Below are 15,890 nucleotides of genomic sequence, written 5' to 3'. Positions count from 1 at the left end.
CTCGTGTTGATTCGTGGTTGTGGTTTGTACACTGGCTGTTGCAGCACGAGTCCAAGTCGTGACGTCAAAATGAGTTCCAGGGATGCCGTTCTCGGCAATTTTATCCATTCTGATTCTAAAACTATTTCCACTCTTTCTAGTAGGGGATGCCGTTCGTAAAGAGCTGGAACTGATCGTATCCCTTGGTAGACATGCTCATGTAGGACTTGCGAGTCAGCTCGCGCATATACTCTGCCGCCTCCCTCTCATTCTTGTCCAGCACAAACCGGTCACGGAAGTGCTTGAGTGTCTCCGGCTTGAAGCATGGCAGCCCACTGTCCAGCATCAAGGATACAATGTGGGTTAGCTTGGTGCAATACGGTCGAGACGCGAGGAATGCCTTGACGACCAGTGACTCAAACCAGCGATATGCCTGCGTCTGAGTCGGGTTATGAGACCCTCCGGGTAAGATTCCGCCGCTCGAGCTCCCGTGGTTGCCGCCGTGCGAGTGCGGGGTGCCGCTCATCACAGCTACCATCTCCGATGTGAGCTTGAAAGGGGCGCGCTCGAAGCGCACACCACCAGGTGCGATATCGAAACAAAATCCAAAGTCGATATGAATGATATGGCCAGCATCGTCAAGCATGATGTTACCGTTATGTCGGTCCTTGAACTGCAACAGGTAGGAGATGACGGAATACGCCGCCATACTCTTGACAAAGTTGGTCCGGGCTTCCTGGTATTGAATTGAATCCTCTCCACCGTACTTGCTGACGAAATAATCGTACAGTCCATTGACGGCTTCACGGCCGAGCATATCCCGGGAAATTGAATTGGGCAGAACATCAATGACGCCACACCCAGGCGCCGTGGAAGTCACCCGGTACGGAAACACCCACACATCAAGGCCGATGCTGGAGAAAATACTCCGAAACGCAGCAATCATCTGCAATGCCAACATGTCTTGGCGGCAGTCATCACCAACCTTGAAAATGGCCGACTGCCAGACCTCGTAAGTTTCTTGATGCGAGTTGGAGTGGCGGTTTTGCGATGACTTGATTAGCTCGTTATCGTAGCGGGTATGGTTCATGCCATTGGTCGCATCATCGTCATCGTAGCGGGTACGAGTCTTTTGGATCCTAAAAGTTGCCATGTAAGGCGCCTTTGCGTGACTCTGTAGAGGCTTTCCAGATTTGCGATCGATCCCAACCACGACACCGTCAGGGTTACTTGGAAGATATACGCCAACCTCGACCTTGATTTTGCGGAGCTCTTCTTCAATCTTTTCCTTCTTTTCCGGCTTGCTCTTTTTGATGTATGGGCGGAGCTTCCCCGAAATGCCGGTGATTTCGTTGAAAAATGAGAATTCCCGTTGGTAAAAGTCGCGCTCGTCGTCGCTGAAGCTCGTAACCAAGGTATCCATGAAGCGATCCAAAGTCGGCTTAAGAGGGTCCGGCTGATATCAAGTCAGCCAGTGCAACCGCAAATGGAAAAGTGTTTACTTACCACTTGAGAATCCTCGTCTTTGTAAGAATTAGCCTTCATGTTCCATATCACTTGATGCGAAAACAGCTGGGACTGTTTTGCAGTCTCTAAGATATACCGCTCGACGTAGCCAAGAGCATCGTATCGGAGAGCTTGCACCAATTGTGGAACAAAATAAAACCGGACGTCAAGGGAATGGCTTTCCAAAGCCTTCATCGCATATTGCAAAATGAATGGGTGGTTGCCATATGCGGGCAAGAAATAGGTCAATGCTTCAATGGGATTGACAGGAGCCCAGTAGAGCAAATACTTGAGAAAACAGTTAGCGATGACCAGAAAAGTGCGGGTGGACTCGTAAACCAACCTTTAACTGAGAAGAAACATCGGCCGGCAGCGCAGAGCCAAACAGAATCTCAAGGCTGCTAGGCTCATTGATGGCCTTTTCAGGAAAGCTGAGGAGTAGCTTTCGAACGTCATTGCTAAGCTTTCCAGACGAGAACCGAGTCGAAAGTTGGATAGCTAACCCTGGACTCTCTGCCCAAGCGATCCGTAGCATATTCTCCTACCAAAAAAAAAAAAAAAAAGTTAGAGCTTCGTCTCGGTCGAGCAAGACTTCCCGAAACTTACCTCTGTGAGATGCTTGCTGAGAGGGGATTGGGATGCACTGTGTTTCCGATCGGGTTCCAGTGGGAACAGCCAGACCTTGAGACGAGATCTCTCGTTTTCTAAAAGAACCTGAAGAAGGTCCTGTTTCGCCTGTAAAGATGTGTATGGCCACCGGGTGTTGCAGCCCACATGAGATACTTTGTTCAGGGCAGCTATAACGTCGCTTAGTATCTTGTCTTCGGCTTTCAGTTGTAGCCGATTGCCTCCAAATGACCACCGAGGGGCTTCATTGAACCAGCTTAGAGCTGCAGATAGTATCTGATGCTTGAGCCTCCACAGCGTGACATTATCAAGTGAGGTGCAATGCCTGAGGACTCTCAGACAGAACGAAACAATGCGGAAATGCAGTTCTCGTGCTAGAGGATGATTGCTAGCGAACAAAAGGCCGGCCGTCGTACGATCAACAAAACGGCAAAATAGACGTTGGGTTTGAACGTTGCCAAGTCTGACTGCGTTGAAATGGCTTTCAAAGAACTGGATGATCTTCAAGTGTGGCGCAAGGATATTCTGCGCTGACCGTTGTTGTTGAAGCATGAGATCCTTGTCGGTTGGTAGAAGCTCGATCTTGGCATACATTGGGTCGACATGACTGGCACTCGTCAATTTCGAATAGAAACGATCGGTTGCAAGTTACTTACTTGAACGAAGGATTAAATAGCCCCTGTCGACGTAGAATTGTGCTTTCCCATTCTTCGACCACCTCGAATAGGATTCTGGGCTCCAACTTCGGATTCTCATGGATCACACCCAGCCAAAGGGACACACCGATATTGATAGACTCTCTAGTAAAGATTCGAAAGGGTAAAGAGACCAAATGGTGAGAGATGGCGGTATGGGGTGCGTTTCTGCTGCAGAGTAGACTCGCAGCGCGCTGCAAGGCATCGCGTACCTCTGGCAGAGTGACATGAGTTCCGGATCTGATGGCCTTGTCAATGTTTAGTAGCAGGCTCTCCACTCTCTTGCTCGATTCATGCAATGACAGAGCTGATGTATGATCATCGTCGGCGCGACGATAAATTTGACGGGTAGTATGTTGGGCGATAAAGTCCGATGCAATATTGATCTTGGGCGCCCCGTAGCTTTCAATGGACCCTAATCAAGTTTTGACGTTAGAAGTGCTCTGACATGATGGAGAAAAGCCTTGGGGCTACCTAGTCGGTGATCGCTTTGCGGGATAAGAGATCCCATTTCGAGCGCAAACGAACGACCCATTGAGATATCCCCGTTTGCGGCGCTATCATTCGACGCGGACAGATATGTCTACTTCCAATCAGCCTGATACCTCCAGAAAAAGCTGTTTAAGATGCATACCTGAAGCAGACCCTTGATATCGAGAGGAGCAATTTCCATGGCTGCCATCACCCAAGCCCTTGCTCGTTCCGCTAGTGAGTCTAGAGTTTTCCTTCTGAAGCCATAGCTATCGGGCAGATCAACCTTGACAATGCCTATAGGAGAAGTGAATGAAGGTTTCCATTCAAATTCATCGAGCTCTTCTTCGAGACAAGAATTCCACACAACCGTTAAAAGTTCAAGCAGAGCGAATAGAGAGTGTTTCTCGCAGAGAGCTGATGGGCATTCTTGTATAATCCGATTCGCGCAGAGGATGGCCACTTTCTGAACTCTTTCTATGCGGTGGCAGCAGGCCACGAAGAATCCCGCCAATTCTTCTGATAGATAAGGAACCGAAAATCTCTCATGCCTTCCAGAGAGAGTAAAGGCAAGGTAACAGTCAACGACCTTTTCCGTGATAGCAGTCATACAACTGGCCATCTCGCTAGCAGCCAGGGCGGGATCTCGAAAGTAACTCAATGACTTGGTGCAGCTTCCTGAGAATGCACGAAGATTCTCAACCAGTAGCGCAGCGTTGAGGAAAACGACCTTGCAATAACTCAAACGCTTAATCTCAGATTCTCGGTGGGGTATTTCGTTGATCAAAATCCTCTTTTGCTCTACGAGGCGTTGAGGCCCCGAGCCACGTCTGAGAACCGTATTGAGCTCTACATCGCTCTCGACCGAATCCATGCGGTCTTCGGAAACAAGGGTGGGAGAATATTTGGCAAGCAGGCGCAACTCTGCCAGGTGATTCCGTCCAACGACTGAGCCGAGTGAGATTCCATGGACTGCAATGTTGAACCAGGCATCGCGGAAAAGAGTAGACACGTCCTGATCATAGTACAGTAAATCTCCAAGAGTCTTGGAGCCCCCTTCAGAGGAGACTAACAATGCCAACGGTTTCAAAAGTGGGCTGATATCTTCTGGTGCAAAGGTAATATCCTTGTGTCTTTCATACTCAATGTCTGTTGCATCTCCTTTGTTCACGATGCTTTCCAACAGATGGACCAAGTAAAGCCTGTACAGAGGGGATTCCCTTTGTAGAGAGACCGAGAGGAATGCCATGGCGCTCAGGACTGCTTTCACAACATTGCTATACCCTTTGGCGATGCCGTCTCGGAAGACACGGTCATAGAACTTGAGCAGCAGGTGAAATTCAGCTTGGCCAGTAGTCAGAGAGAGTGCTGCTGCCTCCTTGATTATACAGGCATCCACCATAGTATTCAGCTTTCCTATTTTTTGTAGCAGCATCGACTGCGCTAGCGCGCTAATCTGTTCATCATGACAACTCGCTGCAATCGTGACGATAGCATGGACTACGCTTCGATATGGCGTATTGTCCTCCGTCTCACTGACTGCAAGAGAGGGTATGCTATCGTCCTTGGCTTGTTGAAATGGGGTGGACGTAAGTGCAGTCGGCTCTCCAATGGGCTGCCCTGGGTACGATTTGTCGGTACCAGATCCAGGGCTTAGGACATTTCCCAAGGAATAGAGAGTTGTGATGATAGAGTCCTGGGAGAGAACACCGAGAACCCGTGACAGGCATCGCGCAGCAACCGAGCCTATGCTTCCTGCAGGTATTCCACCCTCGACGATGAATCGAAGGAGCGAACGGGTTCCATGGGATGCACTGTTGATGGACATTCTCGAAACAATTGTTATACACTTTAACGTGACCGTCGCAAGTTCGACCGAGGACATCTGATTTGGGTCCACAAGTGTGTCCTCCAGCCATGACAGGAACTCGTCGGTATTTGTTGTATCCTGGCTGAGAATAATGCAATTAAGATAGCCTACTAGGGCTAGAGACTTGACTGAAAAGGCAATCCGTTGCTGCCAGGGTGAGCCAACTTGCAAGTAATCGGAGCCGTCCTCGACAAGTTGAATCTCTTCGGCGATGATTCCGGTCAAGCGATCAACAAGGGCAATTTCAGCCTCATCATGGCTTCTTGCGATACCTACGCCATCCACATAGTCGTCCAAGAGTTCGTCATCTGACATGTGCTGCGCTCCAATAAGAGAGGTGACGCATGATTTGATGAAACGCATATAACCTTCTTGTAAAAGCATTGCTCCTAGCGGACGCCCGTCGTTGGTATAACGGCGCGCGTACCTCCTCCAATTGCGGAGCGTTCCGTCCAAGGTACTCGCACTGCGCACCGTAGACGAAGCGGTCTCAATAGCCACCATAAAGTTCTCTGAAAGTATTGGCCGCAGGCTATCAACCATGCGCAATTTCTCCTTGGCAGACCAAAACGAGCTGAATTTCGCCGCTGCCTCGAGAAATCCAACGATCGAGACGCCAATAGCCAATATATTGACCGACTCGTGGGCAGTACCCAGCGTGCTCTCTCCCGAGCTAGCTCTGTGAGTAGATATCAGGATATCTATAGCCTCGACACAGTTGGAGAGGTATTCGTTGATCGCACTGAGAGCGTCGTCGCGCAACGAGATGTGTTTGGTCCCCAGGCTCAGAAGAGCAAATGTGAGGTTATAGGAGAGTGCTTCCCACGGGGACGGTTTGATATCGTGCAAGAACGGCGATGGGCGGAAGAGCTGGCCATGGGATTCCGGGAGGTATTGCGACAATTGCGAAATCAACCGTGATGCATGCTCGACTTTGGCAACCGAAGGGGCGGCTTTGCATAGCGCGACGAGAACGCTGAGCTCTCGAATATCCTGCAAAAGGTCAGTCGTGCTCTGCTAGTGCGGAGAATCAGGGACGAACCATAGGCACCCGGGACACCGGACACTGATTGTTTAAAACCCCATTGAGCAAGCCATTTGACTGCTTTGATAGATGTTGGCATTGGCGAGTAAGCTGATTGATCTCCAAGTCGCCATTGTTCTCCGGCGCATCTACAGCCAACTTCGCGAGTTTCTCCAAGGCGGATGTCCGAATCCTTGGACTGAATCTATTTATCGGTCAGCAACATGAAATAATGTAAGCTGGATCACACACTCGTCCATGATGTAGGTGCCGTATCGATGAAGTGGTTCAAGTTGGGTATCTTGGCACCCCTTAAAGTTTGATTGAGGAGGAATTCCAGACTGATATGCTGGTGTGAGATCCACGTGGGGCGTTCACGGCCTAGGTCCTCGGTCAGGAGAATAAGATATCAAGCCCCGACTCCTGTTGCATCTCAGTGGTAGATGAACATGTGAGATCGAGCTCAATCTTAAACAGACAAGATCTCTCAAAGGCTATACATAATTATCGTTGCTGTTGTTGTTATTCTCCCGCCTCTTGGATCTTTCGTCAACGCAGGTCAACGAACAGCGCCCCTGTGAGGAACCTGCGGACTACGTCACAGTTGGAACTTGAGGAAGGGAAATTGATAACTAACCATGAAATAAAGTTACGAAGAGGTTGAAATGCTGGATCAAGATTTAGTGTCTATAATGCTAGCTCCAACAGAATCATTTCTATTTCCGTGGTCTATTCGCGAATCCTCCTGGTCGGTCGACTATAGCAAAAACAGGCCATGGGTCCAGGCTTGAACCTTGTTCCTTGAGAGATTGAGCCTCGTCGCGGTAGCGCGCTTCGTCCAAATCCCCGGCCGCTCGCACCTTTGAGATTGGCCAGCACCTCAAGAGTTTTGGCTCTTGCCCCGTTTGGAATTTGTTTTCATTCCTTTCACTTCTCTGGATTGATTTTATCTTCCCAGCGGCGTCTTTTGTCTTGTTGTTTTGCTCCTTGTCTTTCCTAATTTCTAATTCAATTCCGCTCTACGCCGATTAACCTGACCTGTTCTGTTCCAGCAGCCTTAGAATCCGAATAGTGGGACAATGGTACCACGCACTGAGCAAAGCTCTTTGAAGCGCAGCAGGGTATGATCTTCCAATCCCAATCTGTCTTTTGAGTTACTAACAAAACTTCATCCAAGCAGGTTACCTCAGACCACGATCTGCAAGACCAGAAGAAGCCTCGCCGGTCCCAAAGAATAAGCTCACAGCAGCAGTCACAAACGCCTGTCATACAAAACTATCTGCCCACTCCGCTCACGCATCATGACTCTACAGCTACGGATGTTCGAAAAGATGTAACGGCCACCCCTCCAAGTCAAGCTCACCTACGCTCGCCCTCGAACTCTGACATATACCAACCGCTCTCTTCCCCTCCCGGTGACACACAAGCCTTCTCTCAGTTTGTTTACCCACCTAGAGCCTTTGCCGACGATGTTGAAGATGAATCTGCGGAAGGAGTCTGGGGCTATCTCATTCCCCTCGATGATAAGGTGCGGGACACGCTTGTCCTTAGAAAGCGAGGTGTCTGTGAAGATGGCACATCCGGTCCTAAATCCAGTACCAAAAAAGGCTCCCAGAAGCAGCAAGACGCTTCTGTGAAGCGTAGCCGGCGTCCTGGGGGTTATCTAGTCGGGCGACACCCGGAATGTGGTAAGTTTTATTTTTGCAGTATGTGGTGAATATGCTAACATGTCAGACCTGGTTCTTACTATTCCCACCGTGTCTAACCGCCACTTTCTGGTGTTCCCAGAGAATAAAAGGGGTGACACCGTGGCGATTCTAGAGGATCTGTCGAGTAATGGTACCTTTGTTAATGATGCAATTGTTGGCCGAAACAAACATCGTGAGCTTGAAGACGGTGACGAGGTGACTATTCTCGACGAAGCGCGATTCGTTTACAGATATCCTCGAACGAAGAATATAAATGGATTCCGGCAACAGTACCGAGTTTTGCAGCAGCTTGGAAAAGGCCATTTTGCAACCGTTTATCTCTGCGTGGAACGCGCTACAGGGACGCAATACGCCGTGAAGATGTTTGAAAAGCGGCTCGGTGATTCACAAAAGTCTCAGAATGAATCTCTTATGCAAGAGGTTGGTCTCTTGATGAGTGTCAGTCACAGGAATCTGCTGTGTCTCAAGGACACCTTTGATGAAAGCGATGGCGTCTATCTTGTGTTGGAGCTTGCTCCAGAAGGCGAGCTCTTCAACATGATTATAAGCAAACAAAAATTCACAGAAAATGAAACTCGCCATATTTTCCTCCAACTCTTCGAAGGCCTCAAGTACTTGGTATGTCGCAGCCACACTTTGCTTTTTTTTCTACTAAACATGCTACAGCACGACCGTGGAATTGTCCACCGAGACATCAAGCCTGAGAATATTCTCGTCACTGATAACAAGCTAAATGTAAAGCTTGGTGACTTTGGCCTGGCGAAGATAATTGGCGAAGATTCATTCACTACCACCCTGTATGTTGCAATCCTCATGATTTCCGGCTGTAACTGACCAAATATCGCTGGCGACAGTTGTGGTACGCCAAGTTGTAAGTAGACCCTCCTTGTCGTTGACTTTTGTGCTCATTGTCCTAGATGTCGCCCCAGAAATACTGCAGGAGACCCGTCGCCGCAAATATACCAAAGCTGTAGACATCTGGTCGCTTGGTGTGGTCCTCTACATATGTCTTTGCGGCTTCCCGCCGTTTTCTGACGAGCTTTATACGCCCGAAAACCCTTATACCTTGGCACAACAAATCAAAATGGGTCGTTTTGACTACCCATCACCTTATTGGGATTCTGTGGGCGATCCAGCTCTGGATCTTATTGACCGGATGCTTACAGTTGATTTTGATAAGCGCATCACGGTGGAAGAATGCCTAGAACACCCTTGGCTCACAGGAAAATACCCAAGCGTTGCCGATAGCACAGACGGTCTTACAGGGGCGTTGGGAAGACTGGACTTTTCAAAACGGAAGCTTGCTCGGGAGCGCACACTCCTCAGCAGTATCAATGATGTGCAATACAGCCAGGAGAAGCCAGGAGGTGGAGCTCCAGTCAAGGTCTTTCACAAGAACACTCCTGGTCAGCGCATGCACAACAAAAAGAAGACTCGGAACCACGAGAACTCGCCCAACGACAATAGCGGTCCGAAAGACTTTGTCAATCTTGGAGAGCGCGGCGACCCAGTGCTCTTTGAAGAAGACCGGACAAGCCGCTACAATTAGAGGTTGGAGAACTTGTATTTGACAGTTTGTAGTACTTTGCGCGTGCTTCTTGAGCACTGGTGATTGTCTGGAATTTGTGTAAATTGGGAAAGCAGGGAGACCAGCTACTCATCTCCCGGGTTATCAAGGATTAAGGAGTTTGAAAGTAACAAAACACGATACTAATTAACTAACCCTTGGTATATGTCATACAACGTAATGTCCATAACTAGTAAATAGAGGTGTTTGTGCCTGTGGAATTTTTATTAGTAAAACACTCTCCGCGAAGTGGTTCGAGCCCCTTGGTATTGAGGAGGCGGCGGCCGCCGGGCCCAGGGGCACCCGAGCATGTGTGGCGGCGGACCCATTCATTCTTGGAGACACTTTTTTTCCCACATGAAGCTCCCTCTGCCAACAACTACCTTTACCCGACGTCGTCCTTTGCTGGTATTGTCATTCACGTCTCGAGGATCCAGCAAGGCGAGGTGCCTCTTTTTGAGAGACTCTGCAGTGTTGTCCATTCCGCTACACGTCTCCGACCTGCTCTCAGCCGTGCCCCTGTTATCTCCCTCCTCCAGCCATGGGCCTAGTCGCGAACGTCCTCGAGAGCGTTTGCGAACGTTGCTCGACCCTGTCGAACGGGGCGCTCGCTGGAATTGGTCTACTCTCCTTAATTGTTATCGCTGTGGTTGGGAATGTTCTGCGACAGATCCTCTTCAAGAACCCCAATGAGCCCCCTGTTGTGTTCCACTGGTTCCCCTTTGTCGGTAGCACCATTAGCTACGGAATTGATCCTTACAAGTTCTTCTTCAACTGTCGCGCTAAGGTATGTCGTTCTGTTTCCTGATCTTCCTGCTGGCTCTAGGCTGACCTGCACGTTCCGTTGCAGTACGGGGACATCTTTACCTTTATCCTTCTCGGAAAAAAGACCACTGTATACCTTGGTACCAAAGGCAACGACTTTATTCTGAATGGGAAACTCAAGGACGTTTGTGCTGAAGAGGTTTATTCTCCTCTCACGACCCCTGTCTTTGGGCGCCATGTCGTTTATGACTGTCCTAACGCGAAGCTCATGGAGCAAAAGAAGGTAAGCTCCAGTTAGCTTGTATAGCACAGGTTGTATACTGACTATCTAGTTCGTGAAATACGGTCTTACCAGCGATGCGCTACGCTCCTATGTCCGCTTGATTACGGCCGAGGTAGAAGATTTCGCTCGCAAGTCTCCGGTTTTCAAGGACTCACAAGGTGTATTCGATGTTTCGAAAACCGTTGCCGAAATCACCATTTACACGGCCTCGCGCTCGCTACAAGGGAAGGAAGTTCGCGAGAGATTCGACTCTACATTTGCCGAGCTGTACCATGATCTCGATATGGGTTTCGCTCCGATCAACTTTATGCTACCTCACGCTCCTCTTCCTCACAACCGCAAACGGGACGCCGCTCAAAGAAAAATGGCCGAAACCTACTTGGAAATCATTCAAGAACGTCGCAAGGCTGGTGGAGAAAAGGCTTCTGGGGATGAAGATATGGTTTGGAACCTCATGTCATGCGTGTACAAGAACGGCGTCCCACTTCCCGACCTAGAGATCGCCCACATGATGATTGCGCTTTTGATGGCTGGCCAGCACTCATCCTCCTCGACGCTCTCGTGGATTCTCCTTCGTCTCGCGCGCAACCCCGAAATCATCAAGGAGCTATACCAGGAGCAACTTGATGTTCTCGGCCCTGATATGCATCTAACGTATGAGAATTTGCAAAAGCTCGACCTTCACAACAAGGTCATCAAGGAGACACTGCGAATTCATGCGCCTATTCATTCGATCATTCGTGCCGTCAAGAATCCGATGCCCGTTCCTGGTACCTCATATGTCATTCCCGCTTCCCACAATGTTCTATCATCTCCTGGTGTTACCGCTCGCTCCGAGGAATTCTTCCCGGACCCGTTAAAGTGGGATCCCCACCGTTGGGATGGAGATGCGGTGCCCAATACTGAGTCTGCTGAGGATGAGGAAAAGATTGATTATGGATACGGTCTCGTCAGCAAGGGCACCAACAGCCCTTATCTGCCGTTTGGTGCTGGACGGCATAGGTGTATCGGCGAGCAGTTTGCGTATGTCCAGCTCGCGACAATCACGGCTGGCCTCGTGAGATTGTTCAAGTTCAACACCGTCACTGACTCTGAAGCATCATCTGTCCCAGACACAGATTACTCGGTAAGTTTATTGGAAAACAGCGCAAGAGTCAACTCGACTAACTTGAATTTGCAGTCCTTGTTCTCCAGGCCTCTCGGTAAATCATTCGTGAAATATGAAAAGCGGGATTCTGAAACCGAGTGATTATGCTATCGCCCTCGGCTGAAGAAAGCTTTGTGATAAAACAGTCGGCGAAGCTGGTTCTTTTGTTCACGTGTTTGAACGGCAGAAACCTTCTTTCAGTGTAAATTATGCTACCTGCATTTCTAGGTTATACATATTAATTCTGCCGAATATAGTTTCTAATGCCATGTTTACGAGTCATATCCTTATAGTAGTTACTATAGACATTCATGCGCTACAGTGTTTTAACTGCTCCAGTGGCGCCAGAGTTACAAATCGATGAATGTAAAATCTACATTAATGCACTACCAAATACACCAGAAAGCTATAATACAGATAAAGGATACTCCGGCTATACAGCCTGACGTAGGAACAGCATAGTTTATGCCTGCTTCCTCCTTTCTTCGGCCCTCTTCTTAGCCCGAACCTCAGCCTGTCGTCTCTCACCACCATCAACCTTGTGTCCCAGCTTGTCTTCCCACATCCCCTCCTGAACCTTGATGATTGCTGCACTCCCATTCGTACCCTTGATATATTCCAAGTATGGCCCCTTAATCAGCATCCCACGGTGAATCTTCATCTGCGCAAACTTCTTCAGCGGCTTCGACGGGTTGTGCGTGTATTCCGTAGCATTGGGCGGGAGGTTCACAATGACCCGTCGCATGCCGGGGGACAGGTTAACTGAAAAGTTCTTTTCACCGTTCGCAGATGATTTTGATTTTGTCGTAATAGGAACTTCGGCCACACGCAATTGCGCAGCGCCGTCCACGACGTGCTCGAGGTCTCCGCCAACTCCGTAGATGCCATGCCTAAATTTCTCTCGTTTCCGGAGCAGGTAGCGCCGTTGACGTGCGGGTTCAATGCCCAGATCTCGGAGTTCGGGCGAACTAAGAGTGAACATTTGCTCCCAAGAGGGTAGCTTGCTGGCATGCTTTGACATGTCGCGGCCGATGAGTTTGAGGAAGGTTTCAACGTCCGGGACGAAGGGCGTTGGTGATGGGACAGAGGGCGCAGCGGACTTTTGATGCACTGTGCGGAGGCATTGTCGGGTTAATTGGAATGACTTGATTGCCCGTGTGATCGAAAAAGGGTTTCCAAACGCCATGACGACGGATGTCTATTGTCGAATTCCCTGCTCGCGGATGAGAGGCAAATCTTTGATCAGCTCCAAGGTTGGCGAGTAAGGTGAAAGCAAGGTTCGGAGATATTTAAGGCGCGAGCGATGTTGGCAGAGCTCTTAGCGCCAGTAGGTGAGGGACGGACTCGGGCCGTTTTGCTGTTCCTGAATACTATCATAATGCGCAGGGAAATTTCGGCGAGGCTCACGATCTTTCAGGATTAACAAAACTCCGACGCTGTTCCGCATCAGCATCCAGGAGCAACAACACCCACATCTACGTGCTTTGACCTCTGTGATCACATCCTCGCAATTATTTCTGTGCATATTACCATTTCCAAAGTGAAATCAGCTTTACAGTCAACAGCCAGTTTGGCTCATTTGAGCAGGAGGAGCAATGGCATTCTCGCCACTGGGTGCCGCCCCGTCACCTTCAGCAACAGCTCCTTTGAAAAAGAGTATAGCTTCTGGGCCCGCGCCTCCCGTGCAGGAGAACGAGTATTTCCCTCAGCTACAGGGCGGTGCGGATCGCGAGATCACAGAACAGCTGAATGATGAAGTGAGACACAAGTACATCAAAGGTATACCCAGAGTCCCGCTCGATAGCAGACAGTAGACTAACATATCTGTAGCTAAGAAACTAGGTGAGGGTACCTATGCTGTCGTCTTTCTCGGCCACCTTCGAACCGATCCTTCCTCGTTCGTGGCCATCAAGAAAATCAAGGTCAACACGGAATATAAAGACGGACTGTCGATGGACGCTATCCGCGAAGTGAAGTATTTGCAAGAGCTCTCTCACCCAAATATCATCGCGCTTCATGATGTATTCTCATCCAAGGATCAAAATCTCAACTTGGTTCTCGAGTATCTACCACGCGGCGATCTAGAAATGCTCATCAAGGACAGCAATATACATTACGGTTTGGCCGACATCAAGGCATGGATGGGCATGCTTATCCGAGGAGTCTGGTTTTGTCATGAGAACTTTGTCTTGCATCGAGATATAAAACCAAACAATTTGCTCATTGCCTCCGATGGGGAGGTCAAACTAGCAGATTTCGGTCTGGCTAGGTCCTTCGCGGACCCGTATCTGAACATGACGCATCAGGTTATCACACGATGGTACCGGCCGCCTGAACTTCTCTATGGTGCGCGCCAGTATTCTGGTGCCGTTGACATCTGGTCTGTCGCAATGGTGTTTGCTGAACTTCTTCTGCGGGTCCCGTTTGTCGCAGGGAACTCGGATCTTGACCAAATTACCAGAATTTGCGAAGCCTTTGGGACACCAACCGAAGACAACTGGCCAGGTGTATCAAAGTTGCCAAATTACATCCCAGCAGACGCAAGTCATCTCGTTCCCGTGCAAAGCCGAGACTTTTTTCTCCGGCAGTTTCCAACTGCTGGTCCGGTCGGCGCAGACTTATTAATGTCAATGTGTACGCTGGATCCAAGAAAACGAAGTACGGCATACCAAGCGCTCCGGCACAGTTGGTGGACTACCGAGCCTAGGCCGACAAACAAACAAGACCTCCCTCGAAAAGCCGGCGGCACCAAGAAAATGGGCGACGACTTGACTCGGCGGGGGGGCGAGCTTGACGACCAATTCAAGAATGCTGCTCGGCAGTTGGACTTTTCTGCGATGAAGGCATAAGATTGCAATGTGTATATTGACTCGAGAGCAGTGTCTCAGGCGCAACCTCCCTCGAAAAGCCGGCGTCGCCACATAATCGTCAGAACCAATCGTTGCGTCAATGGCTAGCATCACTGCCTCTAGTGAATCTGCTGTTGCACCCCAAGGAAGATCGAGAGAGTCATCTTACTCTAAACATCCTTGTATGAACTTGTACAAGACCCCTCGCGCCGCCTGCGGAACACGAGATGAATGTGGTCCGGAGTCAGAACGAATCCGCCATCTTTAGAATCCAGCAAAGTTCTGACCCTTGCAGTTTTCTGCGAAAGGGAATTATCTCATATCCGATCATGACGCCCAAGCTTCTCGGGTGCTACGCTGCAACTGCTCCCCGAGCGTTGTCGGGCCTGGGGGGTTCGGCGGGAGGCTCATTCACAGGGGGAGCGCAATGATTGGCCCCCTTTTCTCTCTTCCCAGGGGTAAAATTGGGCTTATCGCCGCAGATTGACGCTCCCATTGGCCTGGGCAGGAAGAAAAACTTTGTGAAAACATAATGTGATCAACAAAGCTACGACTAGTACTCCTTCAGGACAAGACAATGAATGATCTCAATGGTTCAGGCACCGTGCAACTTCCAAGACGCCAGGATGAACGGAACCAGACGGACTCGAACCCACAAAGTTTGTGTGATTGTCCACCGCTTTCCACTTCAAGAGTTCAGCGAGACACGAATGAACTTCGAACCTTTCAAGTGGTTCACCGAGCCCAGGCCCATGTGCGAACCAGATTACTGTGAGTTGGAACCAAGATCAAATGATTACTGGTCGGAGATCTTGCTCAGGCATCAGCGATATGTACATAGCAAGGAGCGGCATCGGCGAGTCGAACAGATCCTAGGGATGGAGAATCAAGTTGCAGCTTGTCCTGGGGCGACGACCGGAGTTTCATGACCGAAATCTTACCAAGTCGTGCCTGTGATGGGAAAGAAGCTTGTCCGCAGTTGTAGTGAACTGCGATCAAATTTATGGAGAAATACTTCTCATTTAAAGGACGCGCTCCATACCTAAACAAGGCTAATAGGCACTGCGTGTAAAATTAAGTTAGTTCGTAGCATAACAAATCTTACAGACTTCAGGGGAAACAATCTCAATTCAACAAATCATTGGGGCCGACCTCTCCAGCTCGTCGACGGCCCATCGAGTGTGGGGTGACAAGCACATCTCTTTTCTGGACATCTCACAGCGATGCCAGCAGACTTGTCAATCAACTTGCTTCTGTTTTCCTCTCCCTTCAACTCTTCATCCATTGCCCTGCGAGCTTGACGCGAATCCCCCTAGAGATTTCGCTCTGCTACCCTTGGCCAGGGGCGCCCTCTTATCCCACTCGCGAAATTGCGCGAGACGAGGAGATCGCACCTCC

The 15,890-nt window shown here is 49.6% G+C and overlaps 4 protein-coding genes across 4 annotated transcripts; 2 read left to right on the top strand and 2 right to left on the bottom strand.

The window, feature by feature from the left end:
* On the bottom strand, nucleotides 1-6,432 carry stt4 (1-phosphatidylinositol 4-kinase STT4; the record flags this gene model as incomplete). The annotated part of the gene is made up of 10 exons (XM_071047583.1): nucleotides 1-1,435; nucleotides 1,486-1,773; nucleotides 1,829-2,026; nucleotides 2,092-2,719; nucleotides 2,769-3,222; nucleotides 3,282-3,390; nucleotides 3,442-5,226; nucleotides 5,260-6,141; nucleotides 6,191-6,377; nucleotides 6,425-6,432. 10 exons carry the CDS (start codon nucleotides 6,430-6,432, stop codon nucleotides 137-139), a joined length of 5,838 nt encoding a protein of 1,945 aa, XP_070901685.1. The 3' UTR covers nucleotides 1-136.
* Nucleotides 6,433-7,251: 819 nt separating this feature from the next.
* BJX68DRAFT_253687 (cytochrome P450) lies at nucleotides 7,252-11,745 on the top strand (the record flags this gene model as incomplete). The annotated part of the gene is made up of 9 exons (XM_071042754.1): nucleotides 7,252-7,293; nucleotides 7,353-7,860; nucleotides 7,907-8,499; nucleotides 8,548-8,707; nucleotides 8,799-9,391; nucleotides 9,960-10,235; nucleotides 10,299-10,496; nucleotides 10,546-11,622; nucleotides 11,677-11,745. The coding sequence occupies 9 exons, from the start codon at nucleotides 7,252-7,254 to the stop codon at nucleotides 11,743-11,745; spliced, it is 3,516 nt and encodes a 1,171-aa protein (XP_070901684.1).
* On the bottom strand, nucleotides 11,577-13,101 carry BJX68DRAFT_231262 (mitochondrial 37S ribosomal protein mS41). The gene is made up of 2 exons (XM_071039320.1): nucleotides 11,665-13,101; nucleotides 11,577-11,599 (listed from the first exon to the last, which is right to left on the bottom strand). Exon 1 carries the CDS (start codon nucleotides 12,827-12,829, stop codon nucleotides 12,107-12,109), a length of 723 nt encoding a protein of 240 aa, XP_070901683.1. The 5' UTR covers nucleotides 12,830-13,101; the 3' UTR covers nucleotides 11,577-11,599; nucleotides 11,665-12,106.
* On the top strand, nucleotides 13,086-14,783 carry kin28 (TFIIH complex serine/threonine-protein kinase subunit KIN28). Its single transcript, XM_071037515.1, has 2 exons — nucleotides 13,086-13,422; nucleotides 13,474-14,783. The coding sequence occupies exons 1-2, from the start codon at nucleotides 13,239-13,241 to the stop codon at nucleotides 14,490-14,492; spliced, it is 1,203 nt and encodes a 400-aa protein (XP_070901682.1). The 5' UTR covers nucleotides 13,086-13,238; the 3' UTR covers nucleotides 14,493-14,783.
* Nucleotides 14,784-15,890: the final 1,107 nt, after the last annotated feature.

The sequence above is a fragment of the Aspergillus pseudodeflectus genome (genome assembly GCF_044049435.1).
Source record: "Aspergillus pseudodeflectus strain CBS 756.74 chromosome Unknown BJX68scaffold_10, whole genome shotgun sequence".
Classification (NCBI taxonomy): Eukaryota; Fungi; Ascomycota; class Eurotiomycetes; order Eurotiales; family Aspergillaceae; genus Aspergillus; species Aspergillus pseudodeflectus.
The sequence above is the reverse complement of the archived record's forward strand: the minus strand, read 5'-3'. Positions and strand labels throughout refer to the sequence as shown.

Excerpts from the sequence above, each read along its gene's own strand:
- BJX68DRAFT_231262 (XM_071039320.1), bottom strand. The coding sequence starts at position 12,829 with ATGGCGTTTGGAAACCCTTTTTCGATCACACGGGCAATCAAGTCATTC.
- kin28 (XM_071037515.1), top strand. The coding sequence starts at position 13,239 with ATGGCATTCTCGCCACTGGGTGCCGCCCCGTCACCTTCAGCAACAGCT. Across the intron at positions 13,423-13,473 it reads GAGACACAAGTACATCAAAG|CTAAGAAACTAGGTGAGGGT; the intron begins GTATACCCAGAG and ends ACATATCTGTAG.